General features: G+C 39.2%; 1 protein-coding gene across 1 annotated transcript in view; it reads right to left on the reverse strand.

Moving 5' to 3' along the window:
• The window catches only part of AGBL1 (AGBL carboxypeptidase 1), a 300,223-nt gene that overhangs the window by 113,266 nt on the left and 166,598 nt on the right, over nucleotides 1-20,359 (reverse strand). The window contains exon 21 of the mRNA XM_069798469.1: nucleotides 17,856-18,032. Coding sequence (XP_069654570.1) covers nucleotides 17,856-18,032 — 177 coding nt within the window. The remainder of the gene's footprint in view (nucleotides 1-17,855; nucleotides 18,033-20,359) is intronic.

Genomic DNA, 20,359 nt, shown 5'->3' on the forward strand with positions numbered 1-20,359 from the left:
TTCAGGGTGCACAAATCAAAGGATTTGGTGAGTATCTGTGAGGACTAAACGTGTGAAACCATAGAAGTAGTTTTGGTGGCTTGCCACAGGTATCCAGTCTATGTAACACATTTACCTAGAGCTGATCAATCAGATAAAAAATTCAAGTCATTTCGGCGTACATGGGGGTTAGCGGGATTGTGCTTGACCCAGAAAAAGCTTCAACGCTTTGATCCCTGGAAGCCCTTCCAATCACTAAACATACTGGCTTGATCAGAAAAGCGACCTTTCTGACGCTCTTTCGGAGCCAGCCTGAGCTCTGCTTTCAGATCCCATTTATTTCATTCTCCCTCGCTGGAAAAGACAAAAAGGCTGCTCTTAAAAGGTCATTGTAAAATTGGTGTTCAGCTGCCTACTGCAAAACTCATGTGGGCCATCAGAGTACAGGGAACATAGATCCCACCACATAGCACTTTCATTGCTTTCATCTTTGGTGGAAAGGTTCCTTCTAGTAGCATAGGCTACAGTGTTGACTTCAAGTGCCTGTTCACCTGGGTGCAGGACAGCTGAAGATTGCGAGCAAGGTACCAAGTTACTCAGGCTGGTTTATGTTGTATTATAGGGTTGTCTCCCTTCTTCTTCAGCATTGCCAACCAGTGAGGCATATATGCTCTGGGCCATCATGACACGGTTATATAGCCCTTCTCTCAGACAATAGCCAGACCTAAGCCTATTACTTCTCAAGGTTAGGAAGAAAAACCCGAGGAAGGCAATGAAAACAGAATTGAAGGTATAATATAATGGAGAAAGAAAGTGGCAAAGTAAATACCTTCAGAAGTGCTAGATTCCTCCTCCACTGTTTTGGTGTAGAGATAGCATTTCAAACCAAATATTCTTCTCTCAACTTTAATTACCTTGCAAGATAAAATCTTCCTTCTTCTCCAAATCAGAACAAGTCTCTGCACTTGCAATCTGCTGACCAACAGCTTTTAAAGGATTGACTACAAAAAACCCAGTACCTTCCACTGAAATGCAAACTGCCCTTCTGATCCTGTGGCAAAAGTAAATCCATATATCTATTTTAAACTATATTTTATACAATACATAAGTGATGTCTGGCAGGAATAAGATACTGTAAAAGGGACAAAATTTCTGGGCTTTTTTAGTCCCGGTTGCACATAGCTGTACTCCTCTCTCAAACTCATTTGCAGTATCTTCCACAAACTCATTAAAAATAATCATTCTCATTGTTGCTTTGTATGAATCTCTGATTCAATTTTATTGTGGAGTTCATTCATTATTTCCAGCACCCCCAAAGTAAACTTTCTGCTTTATTCCAAAAACTAAGAAGAGGTGGGACACAGTAAGAGATTCGGTTAGAAATGTTTTGAGAAAGCTGTTTTTTTATCTAAACCAGAACTTCTTTGTGAGAGTATGACAGTTTAAAGGTGACTTTTCTCAGGAAGAGCTGCTCAGCTCTTGGGTGACATTTTTGATCAGACCCCACAAGAAAGATACCCTTTCCTGTTGAGCTCCACTCTTATCTGTGAGCAATTAAATATTAATTGGAGCAGTGGTTTAGACCGGGGCTGTTCTATTTCAGGTGAGTACTGTCGCTACTGAGTTACAGAATTAGTCTCTTTCTGGCTCAAGGAATATGTCATTATTTACACAAAATAGAACAACTCTTACATGAGAAGCAGGGACCAGTTCAACACAGAACCTTCTGGTGATCTAAGTCCTTGCTTTGAATTAGGCAGACTAGAATCTGACTTTTCTTTAGGCCCAAAGATGGTAATGATCTATTCTGTGATCAGCTGTTTTCAATTTTTACAAGTTACTTTAAAACGCTTTTTTTACCCAGTGCAAAATGGGAACATTGGCTTGAAATACCAGAAGGTTTCAAAGACACCTGTTTTCCACAACTATATATTGATATTTTTCTCTCCTGAGGTGAAAAGTGCTGAGGAAGCATTGACTATGGTGATGATAACAATAGAAAATGAGGTAAACCATCTTTGGAGGTGTGTGTAAGTCCTAGCATCAGCCTAGTAAGACTTCGGTCTCTTTAAATCTGAAGCCTAAAGCAAAAAAAGTTGCTAGAACTAAGTGGGCAGTCAACAGAGTAGAAGGTTTCCTATTTCTGGGGCAGAGGGAAAAAACTGAATCTTACTGAACAATCTTACAGATGCCAATCCATAGGAGATACAAAGGGTCCTGAAAAGGAACAGTGTGTTCCGTCTGCACCTAGTCCAGTGACCTAATAAATCCCAGAGGAAGATGTGATAAGGGGAATGATAATCAGTGTTTAGCACCATCATTATTGAGATCGCCCAGACTATAACATACCACAATCTTTGGAAAGACTAACAACGTTACGGGTGGAAAAAGAAACACCTCTAACAAATTAAAGGTACTACTTTAATAAGTATATCTATTTAACAATATTATCAATGCAATAATTCTTATAACAGTGTTCCAGAGCTTATTTTCTAGTTATGGTACCAACTGCTTTCTTACTGTTCTTACTGACTGCCATGAATATTTACTTTTTTAGCTTCTTATATCCATTTCCTACATTAGATTAGCTGGTATATATTTTCCCTGTTTTCTTTGTTCAGTGACAATAAATCTATGCTATTATCCCTCAGAAGATTATTTTCATGAGCCACATTTAGGAAAATGACCTCTACTGTTGTTTACTCATTACATTCAGAAATACTAGTAAACAATTAGTACTAACAAACAAGAAACTGAGACTGAAATAACAGAAATCTGTCTTACTATAATCAATTTATCATGTAGATTTTTCATCAATATTATGATTCGCTGTCCTCTACACTCTAATTATTGCCTTCTCTTTGCTACTAAACCAGGATAGGTTTTAACTGAATATGTCCTCAATTCTTAATTAGAGAATTGTGCCTTTTTAGATATAAAACAAAATCCTTTCAAAAAAATGACTTAATTTTTATTCATAATACTTCTGTATATTTTTTTTTCTCCTGTGGTCTCCTTTACCTTTAATATTTCCTCAGCTCCGGAAAATCAGCCCTTATTAAGGAAAAAAAAATACACAGGAACACATGTTAATAGGAACACTGTCCTCTGCCCATATTAAATGTAATTGGGTCATGATCACCGGTGTCTAGGTAACCAAAAACTCCCACACCAAAGATTAATTCATCCTGTCCTGTTATAATGTAGTCCAAAATAGAGTTACACTGGATACTACATCTTTTCTGTTAGAAAATAGTAATCTGTAATGTTTGGAATCATTAATAGTATTTACTGCTGCCTCATGAAATCTCAGTTATATCTCCCCTAAGCTGAAATCCATAGCTATAAATTTACTTTTTGTGTATGGAATACAAGTACTTATGAGGTAACTTATCCCATTTTCTAGTTTGATTCGGTGTGCCAAGCAAGCTCATTTCCTAAACTTTGTCAGCATACCTGCAATATGTAGACCTGAATTATCAGTAAATGAAGATGTAACACACTGCCATTCCCCCCCCCATCCCAGCCAGACATGCTTACCACCCTTTCTGTCCTCCCTAAGCAGGGCATAGACCAGTATCTGGAGATTCCGACATTCCAGAAATGAAATTCCAAAATTTTCCTAGCAGGTTTCAGTACTACCAATTAAACTACACTTTATTAGCAAGATCTTTCAATTGATCTTGCTCATTACTCAGATACTTAGCAGTAGTATGTAGACATGTGAGAAATACATTCCTTCTGCAGTTTTTCCCACACTGGTTCAAATTCTTTATGACAAGCTATTTGAGTTTGAACTGCATTTGTTTTCATAGAGCTTGCTCCACCCCCACCCCACCCCCCCCAGCATTATTTTGTTTTGCTTCATGAAAGATTAGTTCTCTTCCTCCAAAGTGCAAGGGTCCCTTATCCATATGATCCCCATGACCATTAGAACATGGGTCACTTCTCCAAAAAAGGTCTTTGGCTTCACATAAGTTATGGAACCAATGGTTATCTTCTCATCTTTCCTTCCTTCTTTTATTTGCAGCTTTAAAAAGCTCTCTGACAAATTCACCAAGATTTTTGTCTTTCTTTTTCATCAAGAGCATTGAAGAATCCTATGTTATACCACTCCATGTATTTCTCTGCCATGCGTTCCTAACATGCATCATCCAAACCTGTCTTTGCATCTTATTCTTTTGCTCTAGGTAGACAATGCACTGCCATGTTACACTTTTGTTTACTGCTCTATCCACTTTTCCTAAATGAGGCTCACTTATGACAACTACTTGGTTGAAAATATCTCAGTGTTTTTTTGTTTTACACCAAAAGACATTCAGAGATATCCTTCTAATTCTCTATACGGCAGTAGCTGTCTTAATGAGTATCTGAGAGAATATCATACATCATCAGCATTGAACATGTCCAAATTATCTTTCTTCTCTTGGCTATGAGCAACCAACATCTTTTTTTTGATTTCCACTGTCTTCAGCTTCCTCGTGTCTGATCCTTCCACGTTTATAGCAGGTATGCAAATGATTTCTGAATTGTCCCTGATTATCTGCATTTCCGCAGATTGTATGCTGTGCGGAAATGTCTCTTTCTAGACCACATATCTTCACTTGTAGATCTACCACCATCTGGCAGCGCACGCACCAAAAATTTATTCCTTAGACAAAAATTAGAATATAGCACGTCCAAGGCAGATCACAGCAGGTTTTTTTCTTCATCATCCATATGAAGTATGCAATATAGGGTCTTGCCTAAAGATAAACCATAAAACTCCAAATTCCATCCAAAACCCTCCTGCTAGGCATATCAACCTCTGTCTCAGAGTTCATCCAGCATAAGCATACCCTTACTTTACAAGTTTATCACATACTGACACACGTAATTCTGCTCTGTTATTCAGAATTAAAGTGTTTGCAATTCAGTATGGCTTAATTTACTTTAGAAATGAGTTAAGCCAAATTTAATTAAGGCCACCTTTATTCTGCTTCAGACTGTTGACATGTAGCTTAATGTGGTTTAGCACAGGACTTTCCACTCACACCTTTAGCTAATTCAAAGGCATTTTCCTGCATGTTCTGATATAGACAAACTATTAAAGAATTCAGCCTGTTTAATTAATTATCCAAAAAGATTGAAAGGTGACTTGGTTGCAAGGTGTAAGTACCTTTAAGAGAACAAACCACAAGTTACTAAAGGTCTCTCTAAACTAGCAGAGAAAAACAAGAGTGCAGCTGAAAACAGCAGGAAGATTAATTCAAATTAGAATAAGGCAATATTATTTAACAGTTACTAACCCCTGGAACAAAATACCAGGGGACCAGATGGATTTCCAATCATGTGATGTTCTCAAATCCAATCTGAATGTTTTTCTACAAAAGCTATTTACACAAACACAAGTTATCGGGCTTTGTACAAAGATGCCTGGGTGAAGCCCAAAGGTTTATGATGTATAAGAGGTCAACCAAAAGAGCTAATGGTCCCTTCTGACTATTAAAACTCCATGAATTTGTTATTAAGATTCTGTTTTCAGTGCCTAACACCTTTCCCAGCAACTGCAGCCTTCCCTGCTACAGGACATGGCAGACAAGAGCAGGAGAACAGAGCTTCCTTTACTCTTACTATGACACTGGAGTATTTGTCAACTCTTCAGTCCAGGCTTGAGATTTCTGCTTCTGGGTTCTGCTTCATATGCCACCACGTGCCTATATTTCATAGACATGCAGTGCAGCATGCTGGCCTCTCTGCTACTATTGATTTGGGATCCCCTGCCACCTCATTCCAGTGTCTGAAGTCATACAAAGGGAGAAAGGCAGTGGAGCTCTGCTACGTAGAAAGGACACTATTATCATACTCAAGGAGTTGTGATAGAAGCAGAATCTCTAAGTGCGGGTTCATGCAATACCCACCTTCTCCAGCTGGAAGTCCTGACCCTATTCAAGGACAAACCCACCACATGGCACAGTCTGCAGACATGAATGCATGTATTATTTATGAAGTTTAGAGTACCAGGCAAGGGCACATGTTGTGATTTAAATAAAAAGAAATGTCAGTACTCTGTCAGTGAGGAAGGAATTTAGTACTTTCAATGCAGAGGAATAACAGTCAGTCCTGGTATATTGGGTAATATGAAACAAATTTTGTGGTAGAAAGAAAAATGGAGAGAAAAGATAACAGAAGTAGTACAAGAGTTCAGCAAGTGTGAAAAAATAAATCTGGATTTGAAACAAAACAAAGAAATTGACCAAAAAGGCAAGAGCTGGGTGGAACCAGGATGTTTCTACAGATTTTGAGACTGGAGAGAATGAATAGACCATCTAATTTGATTTTAGAGGAGATCAGACCAGGGGACCTGGGAGCAGATAACAGAGGCATAAGGATGGCGGTGAACATGGATAGAGAGCTGACAGATGAAACAGACTGGGAATTACTGCAGCTATGGGAAGTGCATCTTACAAGGATACAGAAGCCAGCAAAGGGACAGAAGGGAGAAAGAAAGGGGATTGGATTTCAATACACGGTTTACATTTATTGATAGACACCATATACATATTATAGGCATCAACTAGTGGAATTCACTGCTGCAGGAAGCCCTGTCTGAGAAAAGATTATGAAAGGCGATGAAAAAGTATCATAATTATTCACAGAGAATGTAGCTTGTTATTTCAAGGTTTTGATAATGATAATCAGGCCTCATGCTGCAGTGTGTGAAGTGGAGGAGAGGCAGGTCAGGCTGGTAGGATTATTTCCTTTCGGTGTCTTAGTGTAATTCAATCAGTTGCATTACAGGCTGGTTTTGTTTTCTTCTGAGCCACGAGGAACCAGCCTCTCTATGAGGCAGGATACCCGATTATATGGACCAATGGTCTGATCCAGCATGGCAAATGTTACCATCCTAAGAGAAGCAAAATCAATCTTTGCAGAAAATCCTGTGTGTGAAAGACTTTGAAATTTAGATGCTTCTAAAATCCATGCAGAGTGAAAGACAAACATGGCTCTCTTAGCCTGTGCTTTTGCCACCGCCCCATTCTTATTTTCCATGCCTGAGGAGTTCACGATTAGACTAGGAGCTTCATCAAAGGGCAATTTTCAGCTGCCAAATAGATTTGTACAATAAATCCACACGGGGCCAGATTAACAAGCAAGAGAGACATCAGAAATCAAAAAGCTAGCTGCTGTAATTCCACAGAAAACTTGAAAGGATGATGTGCAATACTATTTGGACTTTTAAAGGGACACCATTGAAATACTACAGTTAGTTTTCATTAGTCATGTTGCTTTTCTATCCCTTATCCTTCCCAAGAGTTTTTTCTTTAGCAGACTGAAATCCCATGGGCATTCAAGGTCATGGCATTCAGGATTGCTTAGTAGGCTTCAAATAAAACAGTAACATTTCATCCCCCCAAAATCACATACCATGTGTGTGTGCGACTTCAATTGTCTGATTTGTCACACCACCACCACCAAATATTATAATATTTATAATAGAAAATTAAAAATAATCTTTGAACATCTAGCTTGCTTCACTTCTGTAGTTTCTGTTTGCTCTAATAATTTGTACTGTGAATGTAGCTAAGGCTCTACCAAATCCAGATCTGAAGTCCAACCAGGTCCTCAGCTGTACTCATAAACTGAATAAATACAATTCAGAGATTAGCCTGACCACAAATTGCTAGTCATTTTCAGCCCTCTAGCACTACAAAAGACTGTTTGACTTCTGAGCATGGCAGCATTGATTTTAATACTAGGAGAGTTTGTTCCCCCTTACAGCACATGGAAGGACCCACTCCCTCGGTCACAAGGTGAGAGCTTTTGTTGTCTCTTTGTCTCCACATGAACACACTGGTTACGTTCATTTTCAGATGGGGCCAAAAAAACAGTATCTTGTCAGCAGGGTGAAAATACGGAGGTCAGCCATTGATTCATACCTTGTTCCCTCACAAAATGCAGTTTCTTCTCCATGCAACAGCAAGTGCAATCACAAACAGATTTTTTGCTGCAAGCTTCTAGGTTGCCCAGATCTGTGTGTAATATCAAAATCTGTGTAATATCAACACCTGTGTAATATCAAAACCTGTGTAATATCAAAATCTGGGATTCTTCCATCTAATCTGGGTGTCTCAAATTCTGGAAGATGGGTGTGACAGGATACACGCACGTCTGTTTCTGTGTAGTCTTGTTGTTCACTCCCTTTGTAGAGAAATGGTTTGATAACCCCTATCTGTACCTATCACCTCCTTTCTCGAGTACAGCATTGGAGTATGGAAAGACTGGGTTGCAATCAAGTATCTAGGGAAGTGCAAAAGCAGCTGAGGGAGAAAGATCCCATAAACAAAGCAGAAACACCATCTATTTACAATACACTGGGGAAAAAAGTAATCTAGAGGAACATCAGCATTCAAGACAGGAAAGAATCAAGATAATGCCTGTTTTCCACTCCTCAGCCCCAAGGAGTTTGCTATGTCCCTTGGTTTAATAAAAAGCAAACTACCAACTTGGAAATGCTAATATAATTAACAAGCGAAAGGAATGTAGGAGATTGCAGGGATTTGTTGGAACAAGGGCTCCAAGGCTGAGTCCCAAACAGAAGGGGTAAAGAGCAGTCCTAAGACAACTGTTTCAATTATTTGGTGGTGGAAAAGGGTGGGCCAAGAAGGAGGCACATGATTGCTCTGCTTTGCTATTCTGCATGCCAGCCATGTCCACCGAACCTCAACAGAACTGGATACCTCCCAGCTTTGCAGAGTTAGATCTACTATGATCTCACCCCTATCGTCATTTTTTATTGTGCCATAATTTAACCATATGGCATGGGAACTATTCTCCAGTTATGCAGCCAGTCAGCACCCAATAATCTATCAACAGTAGAGAAAAAGGAGTCGACTTAAGATACTACTTCTGCCAAAGGGCTGCAGATTGGGCCAGGCTGTCTGCTTAGGAGCTGGAGAAGCAGACATCCTCTTAGTGTCAACTTTGAAATTGGTTCCAAAAGGCAGAGAAGCTAGCAAATTTTTCACTTCTTTGTGGTTTGGGACCATATTTTTCTCCTTTTGTAACATGTTTTTACTAACAAAATCTGGGTTAGGATATAGTACCTGTATTTTCTGCCAAGCCATGATTTGCATCCTATTTCTTAGCCTGAATGACTAAGTAGGAGAGACAGAGAAATGTGATTTGCATGACTAAAGTCCTAAAATGGGACCTAAGATCCCATGTTCTTCTATCTACAGCCTTTTGTCTATTCCATTTTATGATGATGTTATCTTTAGCACTCCTGTTTCTGCAGATATATAATGGGGTGTCTTTATATCGAAGGAGAAGGAAACTAGGGAAACGTGCACGGACATGAAATGGCATGAGGACAACACTCTAGAGCTGCAAGTTATCTTAGCTACTAGGACTGCTCCATGACAGCTTGCAGCATCACCACTGGGTACCTGTGGAGGGTTCTCATCCAGGACTAACTCATTTGACTCAGTACAGCCTAACAGGACCAGAAAACAGGTTATATACCTAACAAACCAAAAGACATGTAATTTCAGCCTAATCACTATGTTGCTCTGGCAATTAAATATCATAAATGACACATTGTGGCACTGTCAATAGGGCTGCTCAGTTCCATACTGCAAAGATGCATCACTCCTGTGTGAAAATGCTGTATCAAAAGCTAGGTTTGGGACTAAAATATCTGGAAATGCCAGAGACGAGTACTAACCTACACTACGCTAACCTCAGTGGGAAAGTTCAGAACAGGATCACACAGCAAGCTTAAAAGACTAGTGCTGTGGGAGTAGGCTGTGATGTGACTTCCCTGTGGCTCATTCCCACTAGAGATGCCTCAAACTCTGAGGTGTGTTAAAGTCACTACTGTGACAGCCCTTCCATACAGACTTTCCCATTTTCTTTAACCAAAGGTCTGCAGCTAGAATAACTAACTGACCAGTACATGACTAATGATAAAATCTGGTGCCTCTCCTGGCTTTCATCAGTAATGGAGCTGCCAGAGGCACTTTCATTTCCTTCCAGACAGGGTCTAAGAGGGAGGGAACACATTCACAAGCTCTTCCCAGTGCATTGTTAACACATCCTTCCTTCCAAGACTGTCAAGGTCTCTGGAATATATCTCCAAAGCTAATTACCCAAATCTACCTTGATGTAACACCACTGACCTTAGCAAGTCAGGGATACAGCTAGCTCAACTTCTCAGGAGAAATAATCAAAATAAACGTAACAGTTTAAATTAGTATCTTCATCCACGATCCAGCTAGCGTCAGTGAACATCTTTCATCATATGTATAAAAAAATTCCAATATATCATTCCTTGGGTACACATCAATAATGAGAAAGACTAAAATACTGTTGCCCACTGCCCCCTAACAATTCTTGTGTTGGGTTTTAGTGCTTCCTGAGTGCTTTGGGGACAGGGACGCTAAAGAAAGCTACATGCCCATTGCTCTCCATTAAGCGTCATTCTCCGCTGTTTCTAGTAACCATGTGAGTTCAAACACAATGGAAAATCCTTCAATCCCCTAACACTTGAATCTTTCTGCCCAGGAGCAGGAAAGCAGATGGCCTGAGTGACAGCCGAAAGCCACTGCAGCAGGTGCCAGGGAGGACTTTTTCCAAAATCTGTTTCAAGGCAGCGTTCATCGGACACCTCAACAGATGGACTAATGCACAGTATTTGGCAGGCAACCACGCCTATACTAACTTCTTGAAAGAGGTAAGGAATTATTCAGTCACCCTGAGAAAACAATTGGGTTTTTGTACAGCAGCAAACTCTGTCTATTGGATTAAGAGACGATTGCTTTTCCAGTCATTCACAAAACACCTACATTTGGCAAACGTTGGAAGTGGGGCTGAGTGTTCTCAGCAAAAGGCTTCAAGCAGTCACACTAATGCCAGAAAATGGGTCTTGCCCTATACAGGGTTAAAAAAACCCAAACCAGTTCCCATGTCCCCAAAAATACAAACAAATAAGAAATAAGCCTTGTCCAGAAATGATTACAAGAAAAATGACCCTACTCAACTACTGATCTTTTCCAAAACAGCAAGGCTAAACTGACTGTGGAGTGGGTCAGGAAATGGGAAGATAGAGCATAGGGGCCTGAATTGCCTTCTTACAAAATTTATAGACTTTTAAATGCACATAAATGGTCCTCCAATATGACAATATTAAGCACCTTCAACAAAAAATTAGTAAATAGCAATAACATCCATCACTTTGGGGAAGAGAGATGATATTTACGTTTCACGTGGTTTTGGTCACACTTGCTTTAACACAACAATCTGATTACCCATCGAGAAAGATGAGGCCAGCCAGGATAGCCCTACTGACAAACTCCAGTTTTCTTGGAGATACAAGGGCCAAAGAATCCCTACAAAGTTCTCCCAGTTCCATGATTTGCTTCTCCAAACAATCTGAGACGGCCAAATTCAGCACACCTTCAAACTCCTATTGTTTAATGTGGCATGAACCAAACTGAGGTTTTGTTTGAAGCTCAGATCTGAGCACCATTAAGTGTGTGATTTCTTAGTTAGCTTTCTGTCAAATAATTAAAACAAACCAACCAATAAAAAACACTTAATGAGGGAAAATCTTGCAGCAGTTCATATAAGAATCTACAAGGAAGACAAACACCCACCATCGCCCGATTTGTTTGCTCAGAAACCCTTTCTCTCCTCTTCCTCCACACGCTTTCCCCCCACTTTCTAAATGCCATTAATCTTTATGTAGTTTTATGAAGCGAGGCCCACAAGCCCAAAAGGTACAATTAGAATATCTTACAAAATGAATCACCAATCAATTAGTGCAAGGGGTTGGCAGAAATAATAGAAGCAGGAAAATAAAGCAAATAGGATGCAAACTTTTGCCTTGGGTAACAACTTAAGAAAACAGAACAAACAAAACCCTTAATGTGAACTTTCAGTCCTTAGATTACTATTAGATAACTATTTTTTTCTATACTTCTCTTGCTGTTACAGCTGCTTCCAATTTGAGCCACTTCGGACCAGAACTGGAAGCAGAACTATCTGAAAGAAAATCATTCTTTCTTATTCTCAGCATCTGCTTTTGAATGAGATTCCCAGAGCACTAAGGGTCAGCTAAGCACACACATTTTAGAGATTTTTTTTTTTTTTTTTAAAGAAACTTTTGAATGCTTTTGAGACTTACCCATGCTTAGGAAAAGTGTAAGCTCTGGGGGACAAAAGAAATCAGAAATGAGGAAAAGTCTGTCAGACTTTAAAAGATGATGTAAGCATTTTCCAGAAACGTACACCAGAATATATCCTATTTCTTTACTTTTTCTTTCTGCAAGTATATCAAATATGATTTATGGCAAGAATATTGCTGACACCATTTTTGTTGGTGGCTGAATACTGGCAAGAGGCCAAATTAAAGTTGTTTGTTAAGTTTGTGCACCAGACTTGGAATTACGAGAACAATATACATTTTACTGGAGAACAGAAGCAGTAACATGCGACCTGCAAACTCCATCAAAACAACTCAATTTCTGACTATTAACTGTAATAAACTGCTTATGAATAAAGCATACATAAAAATTCCTCACAGAAATTTGGCAAGTAAGCTTCAATAGTAAGGAAGATGAAGAAAATATTTCATTGCCTACAGATAACTATAAAGAAATAGTGCTGTAATTCAATGGACAAATCATACATTGGTAACAATTTGGCTAATTTGGGCAGAAACAGGTCAAACCAGAGAAGTCCACCTCTGAAGGACTACAAAGAGGAAAGGCTTTTGTCTTGGCATAGTGCTTTAGTTCAGCCACACTTCCATGGTAAATCGCTAGTTCATCACTCATTTTAAGTAATTCAGCCCATGCTAGCCAGGTTAAAGGGAATGGATAATATCAGATCTTCCAATTAGACTAATTCTCACGACTTCTGTTCACAAAGATGTTTTGAATGACTATCAAGAAAGTCTTATAAACGGTATGGCTATGCTGCTTGGTGCTGATCTCTCTCCTTCCAGTGTCTCTGCAAATGGATGGCTTTTTCCTCTAATCAAGTCCAATGAGAAAATTTGGGGTATTCGATTCCTCTGACTTAGAGGAATTAAACAGGGCAGGCAAAAAAATAAAAAAATCTTTTTTTCTCAGCTCTCCCAAAGGCTTTCTTCAAAGAAGGATCCATATCACTAGTAAAATCTCCTTCAAAGGGCATTGTCAAGATATCTGCAATAATTTTAAAACTCATTTGTTACTCATTGTTTATAATCCTTTTGAAGGAGATAGCATGTACTCACAGAGCATGAAGCTGAAATTTTTAGATTTGCTGTATTACTAAGACATACGGTTTGGAACTCAGCTGTATACCATGGCACAAAGGATATTAACTTGTAGGATGATAGATGCAGTAATGAATGGAACAGCACAGTGCAATATGCTATAGAAAGGTCTTAATTAGTTGGCTAGGTAACAAGGAATCAAGAATGGTGAAGCTGTAGCGCGATAGAACATGGTAACAGCAAAGAGATAGGCAAGTTGGAAAACAAATCACACAATATCCTGATTTTGGCTAGGATAGAGTTAATTTTCCTTCTAGTAGCTGGTATAGTGACATGTTTTGGATTCAGTATGAGAAGAACGTTGATAACACACTGATGTTTGCAGTTGTTGCTAAATAGTGTTTAGACTAAGTCAAGGATTTTTCAGCTTCTCATGTCCAGCCAGCAAGAAGGCTGGAGGGACACAAGAAGTTGGGAGGGGACACAGCCAGGACAGCTGACCCAAACTGGCCAAAGGGGTATTCCATACCATGTGATGTCATGTCCAGTACATAAACTGGGGGGAGTTGGCTTCAGGTGGGGGTGAATTGCTGCTCAGGAACTAACTGGGCATGGGTTGGCCAGTGGTGAGCAATTGCATTGTGCGTCACTGGTTTTGTATATTCCAATTCTTTTATTACTGTTATCATTTTATTATTGTTATTATAATTATTATTTTCTTCCTTTCTGTTCTATTAGATTGTTCTTATCTCAACCTACAATTTTTACTTTTTTCCCTGATTCTCTCCCCCATCCCTCTGGGTAGGGGGTAGTGAGTGAGCAGCTGCATGGTGCTTAGTTGCTGGCTGGGGTTCAACTACGACACACAAGAAACTTGGGAAAATATCAATATGTGCCACTGGAGATTTTATTCTTTTGGGGTCATGATTGTACCTGACTATACCTGTACTCAGCAGAACTTCTTACAGTACAGCCTTGCATTCAGTCTTTTAAAAACAAAAGAAGAGAAGGGGCTCTACATGCCACAAAAGGGAGGCAGCAATAAAAATCACACGGTAAGCTGAAGGTGTAAAAGCTCCAAGGAGGGAACAATGCAGACTGCCTTCACATGAGCAAAGAAATGACAAGCAGTTTCGGTTGGTTCCCCCCCCAGTTGTTTTCTGTTTTGACAATAAGGTTGTAAACTGGCAGAGGCAGGAGGGAGAATTCCCTACAGAAATTGGCTGCTTTGTTTTTAGCAACTTTCAAATGGAGACACTGCTCCTTTAAGACTGAATTGGGCAATCCAGACAAAATGAAAAAGTGTTTGGATTTTTTTTTCCCCTTCTTTTCTTCTTCCTTATGTTGAACAAAACCTTAGATAAGATCAATAGTTTCTTTAGTTTTATGTTTTGCTTCATTAAGGGTAGTTGGCTTATTGCATTTCCATTGATCACAGAGACAGGGAGATTCGACAGAGACAAACCATCTCTTTTCTCCTTTCATTTCCACCCTCCTCCCCATTTGAAATCAAATGACTTTTAAATGAGGCTGGGGTCACTATTCTTTCTCATTTACATATCAATAGTACCAAATTCCTGCCTTATCTTTCAGTCAACTAAACTATTGTAAAAATGACGGCTACAGTTCAATCCAAGAAAGGACACACACATTCCTTGGAAAAAATCTTACAGCATCTTTTCTGGACTCTCTATCAGAAAAATTAGGTTCTGGTTTACCTCAGCCCTTCCTCAACATGTGGTGAGAGGGGGCACACTTACCAGCCTTGTGCAATTAATATTTTAACCTCTTGCAGCCTCTGCAAGGCTCTCTTGCTCTTCCTAAATCCATTGCACAATCCCTATCAGAGGTCTCTGTGCAACTCCAAGCACTGTATCTGTGCTCAGAGCCAGCAAAGCAGCTACTTGAATGAATTACTTTCACCCTTTACAAACAGGAAGATAACTAAAGACCAGGATCCAGATCTCCTGCGCTCTGTTAAAACTTTGACCACTGATTCACTGAATGATGCTGGACTTGGGAGCCTCTGCTGCATATAATGAGATGTTTAAAATCCTAGCTGTTGTTTGTACTGTATTTCAAGGTATGAAAGTATCAAAAACGTAAGGGCATGCTTGTCCAGGGGAGATTCTGGGTATATCCCTACACAGAGATCAATCCTATGCAATTAAGAAACTGATTCCATTCACTGTTAAATGCAAATCTACTAATCCAAATATCAGGAGCTCTAAATACAGGATGCTGACATCTCCTGCCTGAGCATTAGTCTCAGTCTATTCTTTACACACACATCAACTTGAGGGTGCAAGAGTAAAGAACTTAGGTTGAAGTCTCTAGAAAAATATGACCTCTTATGTAATTAATTTCCAGTTTACAGGAATAATTTCAGGGCTTCCAGATACTACTGAAGTAGTTTTGGCTTGACAGATGGAAGCTGAGCATTAAATGGTATTATGCAACAAAATCTTCAGGTCAGCCTGTCAAGTCCATACCCTAAATAATGCACTTGTAAGAACAAGCAAGGAAGAACCAACTCTAAAGACTGCTAAAAAGAAGAGGAAAGAGTACATTAATATCAATTATTTGAAAGAGATAGTTTATGTATTTATATGCAGGTCCAGCATAAGTGTCAACATAAGAAATTATATTCCATTTTGATACTAACCAGTTGGGTACTTAGTGTAGTTGGAAAAAATGAGTGGAAATACTTTGAAGCTGCCTGAATCAGAAAAACTGCAAAAAGTGTTTGTGGTGAAGAAATGGTAAAGAAACCATGAAGAAATCGTGAAGAAAAAGAAATGCCCCCCTCATGGCAATATCTATGTATCCTCCATCTTTGAGATGAATGATAATCCTAAACAAAGAAAAAAAAAAAAAAGATATGTGACCTCATAAAAATAACCCAATCATCCAACTGGGACTTTGCTTTTCAAGGTGTTCAGAATGGACATTTCAGAAAGGCTTTACAGCTTACAGACTTCCTTGTGGGCCATGAGAACATTGGATTCTGTCACCAATCACAAGCCCTCATATGTCAGCTTGCTCTTGTCCTCAGTGGCTGCCTGTGGTCCTGATCAGTGATGAAAAGGAGGACAAGAAAGAATGTAGAAAATAGTTTCACACATTTTAAAGGATTTCTTTAAAAAAAGTATCCTGAACCATCTGCATTCGGTCTTTCTGCTTATTTCTGGTACCTCTACTATATAATACAGAGCCAGTGTGGATGGCACAGTGCTTAAATGCAACATCTGAATGTGGCATTTAATGTTCTCTTCCTAGTATTTCAAGCATCTAATGGCACAAATTAAGCAAATTTGGGTTAAGGACCTCACAGATGCTGGAGGAGAACAAATGAGTAGATATTGATACAATCTGATGTGTCACTGTTTTAAATCTTACTGTGATTATCTAGGAAATCAGTGAAATCCTCCTCTATGTAGATCACTAGGAGTTTTGTCAGTGACTTCAGTAGAGGTAGATTTTCTCCCACTGTCTAAAAAAAGATCCAAAACCACTGTCTTGACCTGTGGTGCCTATTAAAAAACCATTAGCACTTCTCAGGAGTAGGGAGTGTTAGACATAATGCCCAGGGCAATTATATTCTCTTTCTTTAAACTGTCTACTGTTTTTTTCTTCTGCTTTTCCTGTCTTGAAATTGATGTGTGTATAGTAGAGCATGGTTAAAACAGCAGCTGATTACTTCCTGGCTGCATTCTACAGAGAGGTAAAAGGATTAGTATAGAGCTTCCACAGATAATCATTTGAATGTCTTATTAATTAATTGTTATTTGTAATAATGGCTCTTTCCTTAAGGGTCTTTCAGGATCCTTAACTGCTTATTAATGCTGTACAGATAAGGATTGCTCCCTAGTGGGAGAAACGAGATGGAATACGGAAGACTTTCAGTGAAAGCAACAGGTTTGGGAAAGGAACAAGCGAAAGAATTCACCATTTGAGTGAATGGAAAATTATGATCACTCAAATGCAATTACCAAAGTTCATCCTCTGTACTTAAAGAGTGCCAGGAGATTTCATAGACTGATGTCTCTGATGCATTTGGTACGAGTACAGTCTTTCCTACAAAGACTAGAACCTCATTTGATGTGGAAATCGGGTCTGTCTAGACCACAGTCACAGGCATAACTTGAGCTCATGGACAGCTGTCAAAACTAGCCTTAGATTAGCCACTTTTGGCTGTCAGCAACAGGCAACTCCAAATGCAGGATTCTCAGCGCAGGCTCTTAAATTCAGTCAGGTGAATGCTGAGGCAGCTAGCCTGTACCAAAGACCTTGGTGCCACTAGTATTCAAGTTAATTACCTTAGAACTAGGCTCAATGATGTCCATATGACCTGCCAACGCACTTTTTTACAACACTGTCAATGCCCTTATAAGGATAGGTGTCCCCTATCATCTCAAAAACACTCCTTCCTTCAGCTCAATGCTTTTGTCTCCAGGCTGGAGTTTCTTTTCATTTCACTGTTAAATGAAACCTCAGAGCATGGCTACATGGGTCTGGAGAGTGCAGACAAAGCTAAGCATCAAGACAATGGCTATTTCCTCCGCTTTACCCAAGCTTATGAGATGTGCATTAGGAGGAGGGTGGCACAAGGTTCTTTGAAAGATTTACTCACTTTGTAGAGTCCGTGGCTGCAGCCGCAGTATGTACTCTCCATGGTGTAGCTCCTCAACACACCCATTTCCTTCCATACCACCACCCGGGCCGTTGACTCCCGGGACTTCTCCACTAGGAAGCTGCAGCTGTTCATGACAAACGCAGGGGCCACTTTATCCAGGATTTTAGGAAGAGTCTATGAGAAAGTATCAGCAGTGATGAGAAAATGAACTGAACAGATGTGCAAGTGTTTATATCAAACACACATATACAGAAAGACCTGTGGGTTTTAATGCGTATATAATCAAATCTCTCTGTAGGCACTCTTACTGAGAGCTCCAACCAGTGCATTATGTCCATCCCATGTGAAATCCTTACATTCAAACATTTGTTTAATCCCAAAAACTAAAATGCAAAATATCCAGTACACTTGCTGTACCTCATTCAAAATCAAACATTTTCACACCCAATAGTTTGGGACTGCTGAAGTCACAGAGTTTTGTTTGCATGCTGCTTTGACGTTAACCTATACCTTCCTGTTGTGCTGCTGAGAGGGCTGCAGTCATGGTTCAGTACCTGATATTCTCCTGCTCCCCTCTCCAGCTATACTATATGTCCTCCCATCGTGCATCCACAATTTGGCAAGGGATTCGGCTATGGGAGGAGTTTTGCCTGAACCTAGCACAGAGCAGAGAAAGGGGATGTGTATTCTCACGGAAGGTCGCACATAATTATATGAAAATAGAGCTCAACATTTAAATAACTTGCATTGTGAAACAAATCAAAATATTCTCATCTGAGTCCAAATGATATATTTTATACACCTCATTTAGAGAATCACAATAAAAAGTAATCACGAAAACCCAGTAAAATTTACATCTCAGCCTCGAGTGACTTTCTTATTCTAGAAATCATATTTCCCAACAACATCTATAAACACTCCTAATACACTGCAGTATCAAAATATTTCCATCAGTGCAGAGGCAACACTTACTTAGTCATTAAAGAGTGCTAAACGTGTTACTTTTACACTCTATAAAAACATATACTAGATACATTAACGCTAGGTGTGCTCTATGTAGAGACTGGACCTTTAGGTACACACCCACATGTACACACACGTGTGCATATGTCTAAATTTTAGTGTTGGTATACTAACCACAACATATGCCAAGAGACCATTTGATCCATCTAGAGAAGAGCAAGCAAAATGAGGATATTCATTATTTCTTTGACGACAGCTTGCTTAAACATCTGAACTGAATGGAATCATATAGAAGGAGTTCCCACTTATTGCTAATGGCATTTACCCTTGAATTTCATTCAGTTTGGGCGGTGAAAGCCAACCAGCTAATTTCACTTTCCAATAACAATCAGTTTCACTGACTGATTCTGAGCAATTGTAGTTCCATTCTGTTGAGCTTTACTTCATAGCACTGTACGGGAATATTTGGTTTCACTGAAAGTGAAAGAATAATGTCTTTTCCTCAAACAGGTTTGATGTGAATGATAAATCTTTGGCCTAAACTATTTTGCAGTATCTCTTGCAAACAGCTTAACCGTACACAACCATACACATAACAAAAAAGTATATTTCATTTTTCAGCATATTCTGGCTACAGCTGTCAATGGACTTTACCAGTTCTGGAAGGTATAGATCTAAAGATCTACGAGGCCCATTTTTCAGACAAAAAAAAAAGGAGGTGGAGAAAACTGGAACAAAGCAAGAGATTCCAGTTTAAATCTGAGACCACCACGAGCCTCGCTCTTAAGTCAAGATCTCCAGCGTGCTACTAAGAGCTACAGCACTCCCTTTCCTGTGGTCATACCAAACAGAGGAATCTTTAAAATTGACTGCTTGCCTTAGACAAAGCATCCAACATTTCTGGATTACCTTCAATGTGCTACTTGCTGCATGAGGATCACAAAATAGTATGTTTTCATGCAGTGCTTCCAGGTTTTCTTGGATTTGGGTTGAACAGGAATTAAAAAAATGAAGCAAAGCCCTATCTCCCAGATGTTTATAAGCCTCAGCACAATCATGAGATCCAGTGAAACTGTATGTGAAGTTTCAGATAGATTCCATTTTGTCCTTATCTGAATCAATACACGGATTTTTTATAAATATATACTATCAAATACAATAACCAGACCCTTAATCCAGTTTAGCTTTTTAAAGCAATTGAACTTATATGCATAATCAATCTTTAACATTTAATTAAATAAAAACTCTGGCAAGTAACAGTAATGCCTCTGTACGCAGGACTCATTTAGGAGCATTAGCAAATCTGAATTTAATATTCTTTTCATTTTACCAGCGGTCACTGGATTTCACGCTAATGGTTCTTTCTTCTCTACGTATTCTTCTCATTAATTATCTTTCAATAGTGGATTTTGAAAGAGTGAAAACACACATTTTTAAAGGATGTTTTTATGATAATGCAGCAGTGTGACTGCATTCCCTTTCTCACACACAGCTGGATTTAACATGTACAACAGCCAAGGAAGCTACTCCCTCACACA

This window comes from Haliaeetus albicilla, chromosome 12, assembly GCF_947461875.1.
Source record: "Haliaeetus albicilla chromosome 12, bHalAlb1.1, whole genome shotgun sequence".
Classification (NCBI taxonomy): domain Eukaryota; kingdom Metazoa; phylum Chordata; class Aves; order Accipitriformes; family Accipitridae; genus Haliaeetus; species Haliaeetus albicilla.